Raw genomic sequence first — 20,411 nt, 5'->3', positions numbered from 1 at the left:
GGTGTAAGGCCATCCATACACGGTTCAAATTTCGGCCGGTTCAGAAGGAACTGGCCAAGATTCAAACCCGTAATGGGCGGCCTGGATGTACCAAGTTGATTGATTGATCAACTTGGGTACAACCAGCCTGCCGGATCCTCTTGAGATTATTGCTAGCAGATGCTATAGACACTAGCGATAATCACTGTCTTCTCCCGGCAAGAACGGCTTCCCCCATCCATCCCCACCGGGAGCACAGACAATTGCTCGACAGGAGGGATTCCGCTGTCAGCACTATCTGTATTGATGGAGAATCATGCAGGAAAGAAATTTGCACTGTGTATGGCCTGCATAACATATAACATGTTACAAAAGGTGAACTTATCCTTTAACGCACAATTCAACTTTCAGTTTAAATTAGATAAATACAGGGGAAGGGAATTCAATAAAGCTTCTGCGCGAGAAATACATGAAGCATCTGTGACACTTTTGGTTCTAAGAGCTACTCACGCAACAAATTGAGGTGGTTCTAAAATGCGCCATGTTTACATTGTGATGCAATGAATGTGCCAGAATCAAAATAAAATACCAACAGTTTGTACCTTTTGAAAGTGGAGCTAATTAAGGCCAACTCTCTTTTGGTGTACAGAAAGAGTAACTGGCGCAGACAGTTTTGTCACGCGTTGAAAGGATAAGTTCACCTTTTGTAACATGTTACATCAATATTCAGGGTATAATATGTAACATGTTACAACCCCCCGTCCCTGTCCCCGTTTTGACAGCCAATGGGGGATCTTCTCCCCCTACTTGCTGTCAAAAACCAAATAAGACACAGTCATAAAATCAATCTGCACCGGTCTTTATGAATTCCAGGGATTGTGTGCATGAAAACAAAAGGTGTTAAAAGTCTTGCAGTGTGTTGGCTTTAGAAGACATCCAAAGCTTGAGTAGAAAGGCCTTTCCCCTTCCAGCATGTTGCTGAGGAGGACCCCGACTTTCTGTGTAAAAGCAGTGAACACTCAGAAGAGATTTGTCACACCTCCTGCTGAATCAGGGCCAGAGTTCTTCAATCTTCAGGAACCTTGAGTTTTGCTGATTGGAGAGTTGTTTATCTGACTCAGGATAAGGTTTGTTACACCTCTGCAGAGAAGCCACAGCTTCCACACAGAGAGCAAGGTTCCTTCGAAGCAGCATGTTGGAGGTGGACAGGCTTTTCCAAATTGGTTGTGTCTGCTTTAGAAAATGTAGGGACCTCTAGGTAGGTTCTAGAGTGAGTGTATTCTAGTTTTTGGTTTCTTATATATGGTTTCTTCTATAGTTTTTGGTTGCTTAACAGACAACTGTGAATGTTTATCAGAGTCTGCATAGTGTACTCTGGGGCTGGTCATGCTGTTTTGAAGTTTCCCAGGGTGCTAGAAACTTTGGAAAGTGCTGGACAGTAGGCAGAAACCATGCAGATGGGAGCATACATATTTATACAGCCCTGGCCAATTACAATGGGAGGTGCCCCTAGGTAAGCTGGGTGTCTGTATTTATATTAGTTGAGCACATCTTTGGCTCTTCCTCCAGAGAGAGAGGTCCAGGTGGAGAGGGGTCCTGAGGGCTTGAACAGTGAATGCTGAAACCCAGGGTTCTCCTGAGAGCTGACTAAAGGAAGATGTCCATGGAGGAAGGTGACCTGCAACCAGGGCCTTGTAAATATAGACCCCCTAAAGGAATCCTAGAGACTGGTGCTGCTAAATCCTCCTCTGGGTGCTATAAGTCATCTGCTGGGTGTAGGCCAAAGGAGACACTGGCTGGTGTCTTGAAGAAGAAAGGCCCACTAATTTCTTTTTACTAAAAAGGGACTTTGATCTTTCTCTGCCATCTTCTACACAGTCCTACTGAGGAAGCTGTCCTCACATGTGAAAAGTATGCTACTGTATGCTATTGTATCCCTTTTCCTTTCCAAGTTCTCCAAATAAACCAAAAAAACAAATCCCCTAGACTGGTTATTGGAAACAACAACCAGGAGAGTGTGTGCACCTGGCTATGTGGGAAATACCTTGTGACTGGCTGAGGATTAAACAGTGCAAAGACCAGCAGCTCCTGCGGGGCATACATAAAGAAAAGCAACACTAAGGCCTTGTTTACGCTAGCGGTGTTCTCTAAAGAGTGGACTGAATGCAGGATTTCACAACTATTGAGGAGGCATGTGTCACCTCCTTGTGGCCTGCTTTAACAACTGTGCACATTACACATGGTTGTTGGGCAGTTTCAGGGCACCCCCATTTAGTAGAATGGGTTGCTTTCAGTGGGCAATACTTTGAGACCTTTGATAACGTCTCCTCGGACGAAACGCCGTTAGGTCACGGCGTGCTGACGTCATCTCCGGAAGCTTATCGAGGGAGCGGATGCGCCTTGCCGTCCGGCCGGCGGCTTCACATCCTTCGCTACTTAACTATTGCTGTTTGTAAGTACACTACCTTTCATTAATAAATCTGTTGGAAGTTTTTACACTATTGGCGCCTTTCTTTCCTTTATTTGGCTGGTCTGGCGATCCATCCTGAGAACTACAGCGGCTCAGTTCGCGGCACTAGGGGGTCCTAGAGGCCACCTGTGCACATCAAGTGTTTACATCATGCAACCTATCAGTGATATGCTTTGATTGCCATTGGGTCCCTGAGAACACCTGTCCATACACTGGGAGATTACATCAAGTGTTTATATCGAGCATTTTTCTCTATGGTCTGGTAAGAGGCTTCAAACGCTCTCGGGTGGCTTGCTGATATTTGGTGCATGTGGATTTAATGTTCTGCTGACTTTCCATTTCCATCTGGTAAGAGGCTTTTACGTCTGGTGGTGGTTCACCTTTCTAATTTTGGATAGAATACACGTTTTGCAGATCTATCTGGTAAGAGGCTCTACGTTGGTGGCGGTCTTTTTCTTCCTTTGTCACTGTGATCAATACGCACATTTATTTGTTCTTTGGTAAGCGGCTGCACAATAGGTGAAGGATTTCACAATATTTGTAGTCATATACATGTTGATAATTGGCAATCTCTGTACGGTATCATGCTATGGAATGTCTTTTTTCCTCTATGTGATATACGACCATCTACATTGAGAGTTTGGCGCTAGAATTTCATTGGATCACCTGGGCATGTGAACTCACCTCAACATATGAACCCTGCAATTTAATAATTGCCGTTCCGGTAAGCACAATTCCTACGGGATCTTTTGGAGGCTGCACAGGATTCTCAAAACACCACTAGTCACTATCTACGTTTATTTGGGACTTTTAATAGTTGGACATTTATTTGTTTCTTTTCATTTAGCGCAACTTACACAATACATATTTTTAGGGGTGTGGTCACACTTGAAGTCGCAGCTCACTACTTTATCACCTTTAGCGCGGTTATAACCTTCTTCTTTTTTAACTGCCCACTTAATGCAACAAAGGTGATCATTTTTGTTCGGCATATGAACACACCCACCCACGGTCTTTGCAGCATAAGTGGGAACAGTTGGGGGGTTGTTAAGACTGCTGCTTAACCGCATTGTTTTTACAGCCACCCAACCACTAGTATAAATGAGCCCTAAGACTCTGAACACCTTTTTTTTTTTTTTGGTGCACCTGGAATGGGTTTAGCTGGCGTAAATGGAAAGTTTATTTGGGCTTTAAAAGTAAGCTAAACCCAAACAATCTTAAACCCATTTAAATCTTATATAATCTTTAACAGTGATGACAAACCTTGGCACCCCAGATGTTTTGGAACTACATTTCCCATGATACTCCACTACACTGCAGAGTGCATGAGCATCATGGGAAATGTAGTTCCAATACATCTGGGTTGCCAAGGTTCGCCATCACTGATCTTTAACATGTTAATGGAGTTACAAAAATCATTTTCAATATCTTTAGAGTTGCACCTTTCGTTTCGATAATATCTGGTGATTCGGTCAAAAAGGTCCTTATTCATAAATGTCTTGTTACGGGGTGACAACGCTCTGTGCCGGTCTCCCGGTTGATCTCCTATGTTGTCACCCTATCACAGTACCTTCCAGTGAAAACTCTAAATAGCTATGCCAACACTCATTGTACAGGCAAGATCTGCTATTGTCATCATCACAAAGCCTACTCCGACATGTAGACAGTGCAGGGCTTCATGCATGTAGACATTTGGTGGCTGCAGAAAATAAGCAGCACTAAGATACAACAAATGACATAAGCAATATATTCGAAAATAAAAAAAAAATAAAAAAAAACATGACAGTTGCTTTGGATATACTAAAGCATTTTGCTTACTAAATGCCATTTAGTTCATGTGTAAATACACCTCAATAATAATAATTTAATCTTGACATAGCTATGGCCGATGAAACCAGATTCTTTCTAGCTGCCACTGCATCTCACATGTCTGTTCTATGTACAGGCTGTGCTAGGCATAATTCACTTCTTTTCATCCTGTGTCAAGTATAATGGCTATGAAAGAAATCCAATATAATGTCATTTAGATAACCATTTGTGTGTTTCATTACCAGGGAAGAAAATTGTACTGATTTCTGTTACAGAAACTAGGTGAAAGCAGATGCAGCATCGGTTTGTACTTATCTGGAAAAGTACTGACAAATTAGGTGAATTAAACTATTACCAATATTTGTGCTCTCATTTGCCATAGGCACCTACCATATACGGTGTTCTTACTCCCCACCTAACACATAAAAAAAAAAATCACATGGCAGTAAAAGTGTTAAGTATAACATTTCATTCCTCTATAAAGATGCCACACTGGGATCTATGACCTGCCATACTGTTGGTTAAAGCTAAGAGAGTCAGCTGTAACTGCAATCCCAAAAGAGGGCTGCCAGGTCCCTAGGGCCGATCCAGGGAAACCGGAGCAACCCCTGAGTTTCATCTCTCATTCTAGGTAAGGTGAAAAAAGAAATATGGCCGATATGGGAAACAGCTCAGCTTTTTTTTCCTTTCTCAATAAATTACCTACTGTTTTTCATTATTTCAGAGCCATTCTGCATGATAGTGCTGTAACAAATACATGTCTTTGTTATATGCAGTTGAATAACCTCAGTATAATCAATAAGCATACTACCAGCAAATGTACATTTTTTAAACATTTTTTTCCTAGGTGGTTACTTTTTGTCAATGTAATAGATTAATTAATTATGAACACATCTTATAAAAAACTTAGGGGAAGTTGAACCAGAGTTTGTATACACTAATAAAAGGTGATTTCCTATTAGCTACAGTGGGTTCGTACATAGCACAGCTCTAGTTGGTGTTTTAAAGTAAGCCCATACGTTTCCCATAGACTTTATTAGCAAAGTGATTTGCAAACTTAGCAATTCTGGCAAACCTTGATGGGCTAGATTTATAAATGGCATGTTTCTCTGAGGATCCTAAAATCTGCATAAATTCAGGTGAAGTGAAAATTCTCAATTTTTCAAGTTGGTGTGATTTACACAATTTATGAAATAATTTACTGACGTCTTACATAGTTACATAGTTAGTGAGGTTGAAAAAAGACACCAGTCCATCCAGTTCAACCTATTATGTGTGTGTGTTTTGCTGTTAACCGTACATTGTATACCCCTGTATGTTGTGGTCTTTAAGGTGCCCATCTAATAGTTTTTTGAAACTATCAATGCTCCCTGCTGATACCACTGTTTGCGGTTTATTTTCTTAAACATGTACCAAGAAAAACACATAGGGGAGATTTACTAAAACGGATGCACTCAGAAACTCGTGCAGTTCTGCATAGTAACCAACTTCCAGGTTTAAAGTCAAAGCTTAATTGAACAAGCTGAATTTAGAAGCTGATTGGTTACTATGCACAGCTGCACCAGATTCGGTGTGCACCAGTGTTCGTAAATCTCTCCCATTGCCTGGTATTACAGATATTGGAAAACAGAAGTTGCCTGATCATCACATTGATCCTCGGGCTTCTTTATGGATAATGTTGTAAGAAATGTTTTTTTTTTTTTTTTTATTTCTTATTGTAAACAGTATTAAAATTATTAAAATTTGTATAAAAAAAAAAAAAGATCCTCAGGCTTCAGCATTTTCTATGTCAGACCTGGAACAGCATTCAGATCAGAAAAGTTAGAAGAATTATTTTACATGTTTGTTCTCAATCAGTACCTCTGAGCAGTAAAGCCATTAATACAGCATAGAAGCCAGGGAACTAGCATTTTTAGAAGAGGAGTTTGGCAAAGGCAACCTCCATACTGTTACATGTTTTCTTTAATCATCACTCTTTGTTCATTATTTTTACAGTAAAATACCACATAGAAAGAAAAAACAAACCAACATAAGGCCATTGTATGCAGACAAGTAGTTAATAAACAAGATTGGATTCTTAATACTTTTATTCATACCCAAGTAATTCAGAGATGGATGCATTTTAAAAGCCTGCACCTCTTCACCTAGAAGGTCAAATGAGCCCAGTGACCAGAATAAGACAAATAGTGAACTGGGGCAGAGTGGACTTTTAAACATTCACTCATCTCTATTGACGACCTCTAGGTAACACCTTAGGTGTGCCCAGCTGACCTATAATGTGCATTAAGCCTTGACTGGAGCTTGATGCAGAACTGTGCAAGGAAGCATATCAAAAAAAGAGGCCTCCAAGCAAATGTCTCCTGTACACTGTTTTAACCCTGTCTCTGTACTTAAGATAAAAGAAAGGAGCCTGGAAAAAAAAAATGAAGATGGCAAATGCTAGAAAACAACCGTCTTAAAAAATAAAAAAAAACACTACTCCAAAGTTATCCCGTAATCAGGGATTCTAAGCACATTTTTCGAGATGCTTTGAAGTAGAGGTATGAGTCTGTTCTGTGATAAAGGTGCTTTGATGATTTTTAAAATTACATTTCATAACAGGCGATGACAACATTGTATACAAAACTACCAAAATGGACCCACTTCTTATTGCCCATGATATAAGTTTACCATTCACGGCTTACATTTACGGCTTGAACAGTGTATTGATTTGTGTTAATTGATTGTAAAAACAAAACCACATTTTTCTTTTAAGTCAGACCCGGGCTAAACAACACAACGCAATAAATCTTGCCACTGCTCACAGTTCACACACCAAGCCAGTTATTTTCCACCAGTGACAGCAGAATCTAAGTTGTCAATGGTCAGTAGAAAACAGCATGTGGCCATTCTTCTCCCTCCAACATCTAAACTGACTTGCAGAGTGGCAATGAGGCTCATCTTGACTGGTGACTAGCGGAAATTAAGGTGAGCTTGAGGTGAAAGTGGAAAGAGTTTACATTATATAACAAAAAAAAAACACAAATACTGCCACCTTCTCATAACTATATCAGGAGGCAATATTCCAATTCTGCATGTCCTAATTCATACAGATATCTATCTATCTATCTATCTATCTATCTATCTATCTATCTATCTATCTATCTATCTATCTATCTATCTATCTATCTATCTATCTATCTATCTATCTATCTATCTATCTATCTATCGATTGATCGATCTATATTTTCTTCTTTTTTCTATTAATCCTGTTATTGGAAGTATATAACTACAGGAAAACATAAAAAAAAAACACAAAAAATATATACACACACACATGTATGTATGTATATGTATATAATATATATATATATATATATGTGTGTGTGTGTGTGTATATATATATATATATATATATATACACACACACACATATACATATACACACACACACGTATATATATATATATATATATACACACACACATATATATATATATATATATATATATACACACACACACACACATATATATATATATATATATATCGTTTCTGTATTTGTATGCTTACAGTAACACACAGGATTCATAGGGCATGAACAGCATGAACGTCATTATTTTAATATGCACACTGTGATAAAGTAACTAATGTAATGGACCATAAGAACCGAAGCATGAAATATAATAACTCAGTTGGCAAATCCCAAAAAAGAAATTTACATAAAGGGACCTTAAGACATACATTCTCCTATAGGAGCAATCATTCAGTGATCTGTGCAACTTCAGGCAGCAGCACACTGTAGTAGGAAAGGGGAGCAATGTGTCATAACTATTGCTGGCTGGTATAAAATTTGTATTGGCATCAATTGGGTATGCTGTGCCACCAGTAAGCATTTACAGACAGACATTATGAAAAACAGCAACAACTTGCCACACATTTAGTAATGTACCTGATTATATTATCATAGCTATAATTTTTAATCTATCTATCTATCTATCTATCTATCTATCTATCTATCTATCTATCTATCTATATATATATATAAAATCTCTCAGCCAATTAGCCAAAATGGGAGACCCATTTCTTCAATAGTTACGTTAGTGGTTGTGTGACAAAATTCTATGCACTTTTGCTTGTTTAGCCCTGTAGGTGTATGCAGCACCTGTATTTTCAGCAGTATCATTAGGTGTAAGACTACAAATAATAAATACAGACATCAAAATGCACAAAGATAATTACACTGTTAATCCTGAAAACATAGAGCCACGGTTACATTAAAAAGCCCTGTACATACATCAAAATGTCTATAGCACAATGCACTGGGGAATGTGCTTGCTAGGTTAGGATATTCATATATTCTTGTTTAAAAAAAAGGCACGCTCAAGTCTAATTGGATTTCACATGCACCAGGGGCAGAATTAGCTTTCTACCTAAATGCTGCATCACTTTGCTTTGAACCCATTTCCAATAAAATAAAAGCTGTATTCATTGCTAAATACATTCCCAGGACCACCAAGCATTTACTTAGACATTAAGGGAAGAATCCTTAACTCCAAATGCCAAACCCATTATACTTCATTAAGATATAATTAGACTTGCACATGACAAGGCAGAACTGCATATTTGTACCCTTCAGCCTGCCCTCAGAGACTTGCTTTTTCTTTTTTTTTTTCTGCCTGTGTGAACCAAATAGCATGCCAAGCTAAAGCTCCAAGCATATCGATACAGGGGTCTGTGTAAAGTCTAAGCAGGCTGAGAGCAGAGGATTAGTTGGCATTCTGCTTTAGTGTGAAATTCAGCAAGGTCTGGCCAGCCTCCAGCCTGGAGCAGTAAACAGATTAGAGCATGGTAATGGTGCTGTCAGGAGCAGTTTTCCTCTGCTATCTATTGCTTTCAGGGGGAAGTTATTTGGGTTGTACAGGCATGGCTTGCCTACAATACATAGGCTGATAAATAAAAGTTCTTCTAGCCTCCTTCATTGATTCCCTCCCAGTATTTCTCTGCAGTCATCACTGACCAGTGAACACAATGACTGGTCCCAAATCAGTGCAGCTGCACCTCTGCCCCCCCAAAGTAAGAGCACATCCCCCCCACCCCCCTGTGCCTGTCACAGCAGCCCATGCAGCATGGACTGGGAGCAGGACATGGACCACATCGCATGCACCATCATCTAGAAGAAGAGAGCAGAGGATGGACTGTACAGTACCTTGGAAGGCTCGAGCAGAAGCAGAAGGGTGATGATGAGGAGGCTTTGAGGAGTCTGCATGATGCTGCTCCTCTGTCTGGCCAGAACATCAGCACTGCTCCTCGCTGTACATCCTGCGCTGTCCCTGGTGCTGATCCAAGCAGCCAAACTTTCCAGCCCCGCACAAGGAGAAGAAGCTGGTGAAGGAGTGGAGGAGAGGAGGAGGAGGAGAAGAGCTTCTAGGAGAGGTGCTCAGACCTGGGCATCGGATGTGACATCACACAAGCTCTGGGGGTGCCCCTCTGGTTGCATGGATTTTAGGGTGTTTCTTCTTGGAGGGGGGTGCATAAAAAAAATAACAACCCGAAAGCCTGCGGGGGGGCTGGGATCAGCGCTTGTCATGCAGAGATCCACCTTCTACTCTTTAGTTTTCTGTTCTCCGGCTTGTCACTGTACATCCAGCTCTGTGTGTGTGTCTGTATGTGTGTGCCACTGCCACTGACAGTCTGCAGAGACGCGCTGTGCCCCCTATTGGGGGATCCGCTCACTCCCCTTCCCTGCACTAGGGCACTCCTAAAGATCCCGGCAATTCAACTTAGGAGGATCCGGGCGCTGGGGGGTTAAGCACATCACTCAGGACAGCCAAGGGTTAATCCGAGGGAAGGGTGGGTGGATGATTGCTCTGTTCCTTTTTCTGCCTGGGAGGTGGACAGAGAGGGTGAGCACAACCACAGATCATTTCACAGATGGACAACCTGTTACCTTCTTTCCAACTGCTGCCCTGATCAGTGCAAGGAACGGCACAGATGCTTCCTTAATTGTCATCAATCCATAGGATGTATCGCTGTGCCTATAGATGTGTGTCTGTAGAAATGTATCTATACAAGTGTGCCTATAGAAGTATGTCTATAGAAGTGTGCCTATAGAAGTGTGCCTATAGAAGTGTGTCTATAGATGTGTGCCTATAGAAGTGTGCCTATAGAAGTGTGTCTATAGATGTGTGCCTATAGAAATGTGTATAAAGATGTGTGCCTATGGAAATGTGCCTGTAGATGTGTGCCTATAGAAGTGTGTCTATAGATGTGTGCCTATAGAAGTGTGTCTATAGATGTGTGCCTATAGATCTGTGCCTATAGAAGTGTGTCTATAGATGTGTGCCTATAGAAGTGTGTCTATATATGTGTGCCTATAGAAGTGTGTCTATAGATGTGTGCCTATAGAAGTGTGCCTGTAGATGTGTGCCTATAGATGTGTGCCTATAGATGTGTGCCTATAGATCTGTGCCTATAGAAGTGTGTCTATAGATGTGTGCCTATAGAAGTGTGTCTATATATGTGTGCCTATAGAAGTGTGTCTATAGATGTGTGCCTATAGATGTGTGCCTATAGAAGTGTGTCTATAGATGTGTGCCTATAGAAGTGTGTCTATATATGTGTGCCTATAGAAGTGTGTCTATAGACGTGTGCCTATAGAAGTGTGCCTATAGAAGTGTGTCTAAAGATGTGTGCCTATAGAAGTGTGTCTATAGATGTGTGCCTATAGAAGTGTGTCTATATATATGTGCCTATAGAAGTGTGTCTATAGATGTGTGCCTATAGAAGTGTGCCTATAGAAGTGTGTCTAAAGATGTGTGCCTATAGAAATGTGTATAAAGATGTGTGCCTGTAGAAGTGTGCCGATAGATGTGTGCCTGTAGATGTGTGCCTATAGAAGTGCACCCATTGAAGTGCACCCATTGAAATGTGTCTATAAATGTGTGCCAAGGAAATGTGCCCATAGAAATATGTCTGTAGATGTGTGCCTATAGAAGTGTGTCTATAGATGTGTGCCTATAGACATGTGCCTATAGAAGTGCACCCATTGAAGTGCACCCATTGAAGTGCACCCATTGAAGTGCACCTATAGAATTGTGCCTATAGAAGTGCGCCTATAGAATTGTGTCTATAGATGTGTGCCTATAGATGTGTGCCTAAAGATGTGTGCCTATAGAAGTGTGTCTATAGATGCGTGCCTATAGAAGTGTGCCAAAGAAGTGTGCCTATAGAAGTGTGTCTAAAGATGTGTGCCTATGGAAGTGTGCCTGTAGAAGTGTGTCTATAGATGTGTGTCTATAGATGTGTGCCTATAGATGTGTGCCTATAGAAATGTGTCTATAGATGTGTGCCAAAGAAGTGTGCCTATAGAAGTGCGTCTGTAGATGCGTGCCTATAGATGTGTGCCTATAGAAGTGTGTCTATAGATGTGTGCCTATAGATGTGTGCCTATAGAAGTGCTCCTATAGATGTGTGCCTATAGAAGTGGGTCTATAGATGTGTGCTTATATAAGTGGGTCTATATATGTGTGCCTATAGAAGTGTGCCCTATAGGAGTGTGCCTATAGATGTGCGCCTAAAGAAGTGTGCCTATAGACGTGTGCCTATAGACGTGCGCTTATATAAGTGTGACAACAGATTTGTTCCTATAGATGGGTGCCTATAGAAGTGTCTATAGATGCGTACTATAGATGTGTGCCTAGTGAAGTGTGCCTATAGAAGTGTGTATATAGATGTGTGCCTATAGAAGTGTGTCTATAGATGTGTGCCTATAGAAATGTCCCTCTGACCACCATTCTTTCAACTCTACACCAATGTAAGAGGCATTTTTCTTGCTGACAACCAATGTAAAGTGACTCTTCCCACTGACCACCAGTGTAAATGGGGCAGTATTCCTACTGACTACCACTGTAAGGGTGTCATTCTTACTAATGGCCACCCATGTAAGGAACATTCTTCCCTCCAACCACCAATGTAAAGGGTGCAGTCTTCTTGCTGACCACCACTAACAACCAATGTAAGAGGCATTCTTCCCACTGATCACCAATGTAAAAGTGACATTCTTTCCATTCTCCACCATTGTAAGAGGCATTTTTTCCCACTGTCCACCCATGAATGGGAAATTCCTCCCTCTGATCACCAATGTAAAGAGGCAGTCTTACTGATCACCACTGTAAGGAGGGGCTTTCTTCCCTCCAGCCACCAAAGTAAAGGGGGAAGTCTTTTTTCTGACCAACACTGTCAGGAGGGCCTTCTTCCCACTGGCCACCAATGTAAGGGTGACATTCTTTCCACTGCACGCTAATGTAAGGGGGTATTCTTCCTACTGACCACCAGTGTAAGAATGACTTTCTTCCCAAAAGTCAACAATGTAACGGGCCATTCTTCCCACTGGCCCAGTGGCGTACCAATGGGGGGGCGGGGGTGCGGCCCGCCCCGGGTGCCACTCACTGGGGGGTGTCAGCCGGTGTCCTGCCCGGTGTGTCCAGAGTCAGACAGATCCCGCAGTGTGAAGGCAGCTGCAGTGGCTGGCAGCTCCTTCAGTCCGTGCTGCTAGTGGGGGGCGGAGCCACGGCGGGAATAAGGGGGCGGAGCCGCGCGGGAATAAGGGGCGGAGCCTCGGCAGGAAGAAGGTGAGTGCCCATTGCAAAAGTGTGTGCTGGATAGGAGGGGGATGGGGCTGCTACATATAGAGGAATTCATCTTTCTCTATTCTTCCTGCAGCTTCCTGCTGAATAACTGATTCTCCTCCTCTCCTTCCTGCAGGAAGAATAGGGAAAAATCAATTCATCTATATGCAGCTGCCCCATCCCCCTCCTATAAAACTTCTTTTGCTGGCCCCCCAAAGTTCTTAACCTCCTCCAGTGCTCCTAATCCCTCCCTCAGTGCTTTTAGCCCCTCTCCCCCCAGTGCACTAGACCCCCCCTGTTCTTTAGCCCCCCCCATGCTCTTCAACTCCCCACAGTGCTTTCTCCCTCCCCCCAAGTGCTCCCTGTCCCCCCAGTGCTCTCCACCCCCCTGATATTCCTTGCCCACCCCCCTAAGTGCTCCCTGTCCCCCCAGTGCTCTCCACCCCCCTGATTTTCCCTGCTCGCCCCCCAAGTGCTCCCTGCCCCCCCCAGTGCAATCCACCCCCTGCACCTTCCAACCCCCCTACAATGCTTTCCAAACCCCCTCTTAATTCTCTCCAGTTCCCCCCCCCCCCCACCATGCCCTTCAGCTCCTCCAGTGCTCTCTGCTTCGCCTGTGCTCTCCGGCCCCCCTAGTGCTCTTCTATCTTCTATCATGTCCTCAGTCTCTGACCATCTCCTGTATCATGTCTGCAGTCTCTGACCATCTCCTGTATCATGTCTGCAGTCTCTGGCCATCTCCTGTATCACGTCTGCAGTCTCTGACCATCTCCTGTATCATGTCTGTAGTCTCTGACCATCTCCTGTATCACGTCTGCAGTCTCTGACCATCTACTGTATCATTTCTGTAGTCTCTGACCATCTCCTGTATCATGTCTGTAGTCTCTGACCATCTCCTGTATCACGTCTGCAGTCTCTGACCATCTACTGTATCATGTCTGTAGTCTCTGACCATCTCCTGTATCATGTCTGTAGTCTCTGAATATCTCCTTTAGCAAGTCTCCAATCTCTTACTCAAACTTAAACACATTGCTAATATTAGCTATCTATCTATGCTGAAGGTAGGACTGTGCAGGGGAGGCAGAGAGTGCAAAAGGGGGAACTGTGATTAGAGAGACGGAGGGCAGACTGCAAGGGGCACTGTGATGGGGGGCTGTGAAATTTGTGCAAAAAATATTCTTGAAAACATTACATTTTTTGTGGGTGTTTTTACATTTTAAAGTCGGGGGGGGGGTGCCAGATATAGGATCCGCCCCGGGTGCCAAATGCTCTAGGTACGCCACTGCACTGGCCACCAATGTCTAAGGCATTCTTCCCACTGACCACCAATGTAAAAGGGGCATTATTTCCACTCTCCACCAATGTCAGAGGTATTCTTTCCACTGACCACCAATGTAAAGCAGGCATTTTTAACACTCTCCACCATGTAAGGGGCATTATTCCCACTGCCAACCAATGTAAGGGAGCCATTCTTCTCTCCAGCTACCAAAGTAAAGGGGGGATTCTTCTTACTGACCACCACTATAGGGAGGGCTTTCTTCCTTCTGACCACCACTGTAATGAGGTCTTTCTTCCTACTGACCACCTCTGTTAGAGTGACATTCTTCCCAAAAGCCAGCAATGTAAAGGGCCCAGAGGCGGCTCTAAGCTTTGTGAGGTGTTACCAAAAATCTATGAGAGTTAATTTATCTCAGACAATATTTGGGTTAATAATGAGAGTTCTATGACTGTGTGAAAACTTTAACACAACAATTATTTATTCGTATAAGGTTTGCACAGCCTACGTAATTTACAACAATAATAACTATTGTACATACTACACAATGTAAAATATCCCTAGTTTAACTGAACAAATACAATATATAGAGTATAGACTCATATACACACGCTATGACCGACACAAATAAAATATACAATGTACTCTTAATTAGGGTTGAGCGGACACCTAGATGTCCGTGTTCGACGGGTTCGGCCGAACTTTAAAAAAAAGTCCGGGTCCGTGTCCCGGACTTTTACCGAACTTTTCCCGGACACCGAACCCCATTGAAGTCAATGGGGACCCGAACTTTAAGGCACTAAAATGGCTCTAAAACACCAAAGGAAAGGGCTAGAGTGCTGCAAATGGCAGCAAAACGTAATTAAGAGCATGGCAAGTGCTCTGCAAACAAATGTGGATAGGGAAATAACTTAAAACAACAAAAAAAAACAGAAAAATAAAACAATGTTCTTCTTCATCTCTGAAGGACGAGGCCCATATGGAGTAGGAGGGAGGTTGAGGTGGTGGTGGATGTGGCGGTGACATAGGCGTGCGCACAGGGTGTGCTGGGTGTGCCTGGGCACACCCTAATCACCTAGGGCACATAGCATTGCCAGTGAGGAGATGGGAAAGATCTCCCTGGGACCTGCTCTGCTCTATTTCTCCTTGCCTACAGGTACATGGCCCCGATACATTACTCTCCCTGCTGGCAAACACATGCATGTGTATTTCAACTTTGGGGTGCACACCTTAATGCAATAGGCTGCGCACACCTATGGGCGGTGTAGGTGGAAGCGGCGGTGGAGGAGGACCAGGGCCGGATTAACAGCATCATGGGCTTGGTGCTGAGGATTTTGAAGGGCCTTAAGGGCCGTGCCTTGCCATGCACCCAGAGGAGGAAGGGTGCAGCCATGCATGCCTAATTCAACATGGGATGCTGTCTCTGAAGCCCATAAACACATCCATGCATCGCCAACTGTCCCTCCTTGTCCGGCCTTCACGCTGTGTGGGGAGGTTCTGAGGGTGCTGCCTGGGGAAGCGAGCATAGAAGCCAGACTTCTGTGTTTACAAGTGACAGAAGAGCGGTAACAGTGAATATGGCCAACCCGGGGCCTATATAAAAGGTAGGGGCCTGGAGCTGCAGCTCCAATAGCCCCTACATTAATCTGGCCCTGAGGAGGAGGACGAGGTAGCCAACACTGCTTCTTTTCACAAATTTTAAATGAGGGTACACCCCAAAAGAGTGAGAAAGAGCAAAAATGGAACAATGGGTGGGTAAGGTCGGTATCCATTGCTATTCTGCACAAGGTACGGAAAAGTCCCGTGGGATCCATGCCTGGTTCATTTTAATGAACGTGAGCTTGTCCACATTGTCTCTGGACAGGCGGCTGCGCTTGTCTGTTATAACGCCCCCAGCCGTGCTAAATACCCGTTCAGATAATACACTGGCTGCAGGGCACGCCAGCACCTCCAAGGCGTAAAGGGCAAGCTCAGGCCATGTGCCCAATTTGGAGACCCAGAAGTTGAAGGGGGCAGACCCGTCATTCACTACATGTAGGCGTGTGCACACATACTGCTCCACCATGTTGGTAAAATGCTGCCTCCTGCTAAGACGTTCCATCTGAGCTGCTGGTGCTGCTGTTTGTTGTGGCGTGCTGACAAAGCTTTTCCACATTTCGGCCATGCTAACCCTGCCTTCTGAGGTGCTGGCGGTGCCCTGGTTGCATTGGCGACCTCCTCCTCCTCCTCCTCTGCCTTGTGCTTCCACTGTGGCCCCGCTGTCAGATGGGAATGCCAGCAGCATGGCGTCTACCAGCGTGCGCTTGTACTCGCGCATCTTGCGATCGCGCTCCAGTGAGTGAATTAAGGACGGTACGTTGTCCTTGTAACGGGGATCCAGCAGCGTGGCCACCCAGTAATCAGCACAAGTTAGAATGTGGGCAACTCGGCGGTCGTTGTGGAGACACTGCAGCATGTAATCGCTCATGTGTGCCAGGCTGCCCAGAGGCAACGAAAGGCTGTCCTCTGTGGGAGGTGTATGGTCCGTGTCCTCTGTATCCCCCCAGCCACGCACCAGTGATGGCCATGAGCTGGCCTGGGTGCCACCCTGCTGTGAACATGGTTCCATCTCCTCCTCCAGCTCCTCCTCCTCCTCATCCTCCTCATCCTCCAGAACTGTGCCCCTGCTGGACAATTGCGTCCCTGGCGTTTGCGTGTGCAGGAACCCACCCTCGGAGCCCCTTGCGAATGACTGCCCTGAAAGCCTTGGAAATGTTACCTCTTCATCCTCCTCCTCCTCCTCATCCTGTGCCACATCCTCTTCCATCATCGCCCGAATTGTTTTTTCAAGGAGGCATAGAAGTGGGATAGTTAAGCTGAGAACGGCGTCATTGCCACTGGCCATGTTGGTGGAGTACTCAAAACAGCGCAACAAGGCACACAGGTCTCGCATGGAGGCCCAGTTAAATTAAATAGCGGAATAGAAAATATGATCCAAAAAAAGTGTATGTATATCACACGTACACAACCACACTAGGCCCCAATTACTATTGTTTGTACCCCTAAAAGGCTAGATGAGGAGTAGGGGGAGTATGGAACAGGCAGCACCCTCAAACCTTCAGAAGTATGAGATGAACCCCAACAACTTGGAAAGGTGGATCTCTCTCACACGTACCGACACAGACTATCCCGCAATTCAATTGATCCTCAAAGGTTTTTATTGAATAGCGGAATAGGAAATATGATCAAAAAAAGTGTATGTATCTCGCACGTACACAACCACACTAGGCCCCAATTACTATTGTTTGTACCCCTAAAAGGCTAGATGAGGAGTAGGGGGGGGTATGGAACAGGCAGCACCCTCAAACCTTCAGAAGTATGAGATGAACCCCAACAACTTGGAAAGGTGGATCTCTCTCACACGTACCGACACAGACTATCCCGCAATTCAATTGATCCTCAAAGGTTTTTATTGAATAGCGGAATAGGAAATATGATCAAAAAAAGTGTATGTATCTCGCACGTACACAACCACACTAGGCCCCAATTACTATTGTTTGTACCCCTAAAAGGCTAGGAGTAGGGGGGGTATGGAACAGGCAGCACCCTCAAACCTTCAGAAGTATGAGATGAACCCCAACAACTTGGAAAGGTGGATCTCTCTCACACGTACCAACACAGACTATCCCCCAATTTAACTGATCCCCAAAGGTTTTTGATTAAATAGCGGAATAGAAAATATGATCCCAAAAAAGTGTATGTATATCACACGTACACAACCACACTAGGCCCCAATTACTATTGTTTGTACCCCTAAAAGGCTAGGAGTAGGGGGAGTATGGAACAGGCAGCACCCTCAAACCTTCAGAAGTATGAGATGAACCCCAACAACTTGGAAAGGTGGATCTCTCTCACACGTACCAACACAGACTATCCCCCAATTTAACTGATCCCCAAAGGTTTTTGATTAAATAGCGGAATAGAAAATATGATCCCAAAAAAGTGTATGTATATCACACGTACACAACCACACTAGGCCCCAATTACTATTGTTTGTACCCCTAAAAGGCTAGGAGTAGGGGGGGTATGGAACAGGCAGCACCCTCAAACCTTCAGAAGTATGAGATGAACCCCAACAACTTGGAAAGGTGGATCTCTCTCACACGTACCAACACAGACTATCCCCCAATTTAACTGATCCCCAAAGGTTTTTGATTAAATAGCGGAATAGAAAATATGATCCCAAAAAAGTGTATGTATATCACACGTACACAACCACACTAGGCCCCAATTACTATTGTTTGTACCCCTAAAAGGCTAGGAGTAGGGGGAGTATGGAACAGGCAGCACCCTCAAACCTTCAGAAGTATGAGATGAACCCCAACAACTTGGAAAGGTGGATCTCTCTCACACGTACCAACACAGACTATCCCCCAATTTAACTGATCCCCAAAGGTTTTTGATTAAATAGCGGAATAGAAAATATGATCCCAAAAAAGTGTATGTATATCACACGTACACAACCACACTAGGCCCCAATTACTATTGTTTGTACCCCTAAAAGGCTAGGAGTAGGGGGAGTATGGAACAGGCAGCACCCTCAAACCTTCAGAAGTATGAGATGAACCCCAACAACTTGGAAAGGTGGATCTCTCTCACACGTACCAACACAGACTATCCCCCAATTTAACTGATCCCCAAAGGTTTTTGATTAAATAGCGGAATAGAAAATATGATCCCAAAAAAGTGTATGTATATCACACGTACACAACCACACTAGGCCCCAATTACTATTGTTTGTACCCCTAAAAGGCTAGGAGTAGGGGGGGTATGGAACAGGCAGCACCCTCAAACCTTCAGAAGTATGAGATGAACCCCAACAACTTGGAAAGGTGGATCTCTCTCACACGTACCAACACAGACTATCCCCCAATTTAACTGATCCCCAAAGGTTTTTGATTAAATAGCGGAATAGAAAATATGATCCCAAAAAAGTGTATGTATATCACACGTACACAACCACACTAGGCCCCAATTACTATTGTTTGTACCCCTAAAAGGCTAGGAGTAGGGGGAGTATGGAACAGGCAGCACCCTCAAACCTTCAGAAGTATGAGATGAACCCCAACAACTTGGAAAGGTGGATCTCTCTCACACGTACCAACACAGACTATCCCCCAATTTAACTGATCCCCAAAGGTTTTTGATTAAATAGCGGAATAGAAAATATGATCCCAAAAAAGTGTATGTATATCACACGTACACAACCACACTAGGCCCCAATTACTATTGTTTGTACCCCTAAAAGGCTAGGAGTAGGGGGGGTATGGAACAGGCAGCACCCTCAAACCTTCAGAAGTATGAGATGAACCCCAACAACTTGGAAAGGTGGATCTCTCTCACACGTACCAACACAGACTATCCCCCAATTTAACTGATCCCCAAAGGTTTTTGATTAAATAGCGGAATAGAAAATATGATCCCAAAAAAGTGTATGTATATCACACGTACACAACCACACTAGGCCCCAATTACTATTGTTTGTACCCCTAAAAGGCTAGGAGTAGGGGGAGTATGGAACAGGCAGCACCCTCAAACCTTCAGAAGTATGAGATGAACCCCAACAACTTGGAAAGGTGGATCTCTCTCACACGTACCAACACAGACTATCCCCCAATTTAACTGATCCCCAAAGGTTTTTGATTAAATAGCGGAATAGAAAATATGATCCCAAAAAAGTGTATGTATATCACACGTACACAACCACACTAGGCCCCAATTACTATTGTTTGTACCCCTAAAAGGCTAGGAGTAGGGGGAGTATGGAACAGGCAGCACCCTCAAACCTTCAGAAGTATGAGATGAACCCCAACAACTTGGAAAGGTGGATCTCTCTCACACGTACCAACACAGACTATCCCCCAATTTAACTGATCCCCAAAGGTTTTTGATTAAATAGCGGAATAGAAAATATGATCCCAAAAAAGTGTATGTATATCACACGTACACAACCACACTAGGCCCCAATTACTATTGTTTGTACCCCTAAAAGGCTAGGAGTAGGGGGGGTATGGAACAGGCAGCACCCTCAAACCTTCAGAAGTATGAGATGAACCCCAACAACTTGGAAAGGTGGATCTCTCTCACACGTACCAACACAGACTATCCCCCAATTTAACTGATCCCCAAAGGTTTTTGATTAAATAGCGGAATAGAAAATATGATCCCAAAAAAGTGTATGTATATCACACGTACACAACCACACTAGGCCCCAATTACTATTGTTTGT

General features: G+C 43.7%; 1 protein-coding gene across 1 annotated transcript in view; it reads right to left on the bottom strand.

Annotated features, from left to right (window-relative positions):
- Positions 1-9,762, bottom strand: part of OLFM3 (olfactomedin 3) — a 369,646-nt gene extending 359,884 nt beyond the window's left edge. Inside the window, exon 1 of the mRNA XM_082266132.1 lies at positions 9,447-9,762. Within this exon, the coding sequence (XP_082122258.1) occupies positions 9,447-9,506 (60 nt within the window). The 5' untranslated portion in view covers positions 9,507-9,762. The remainder of the gene's footprint in view (positions 1-9,446) is intronic.
- Positions 9,763-20,411: the final 10,649 nt, after the last annotated feature.

The sequence above is a fragment of the Pelophylax lessonae genome (genome assembly GCF_965119305.1).
Source record: "Pelophylax lessonae genome assembly, chromosome: 8".
Taxonomy (NCBI): Eukaryota; Metazoa; Chordata; class Amphibia; order Anura; family Ranidae; genus Pelophylax; species Pelophylax lessonae.
The sequence above is the reverse complement of the archived record's forward strand: the minus strand, read 5'-3'. Positions and strand labels throughout refer to the sequence as shown.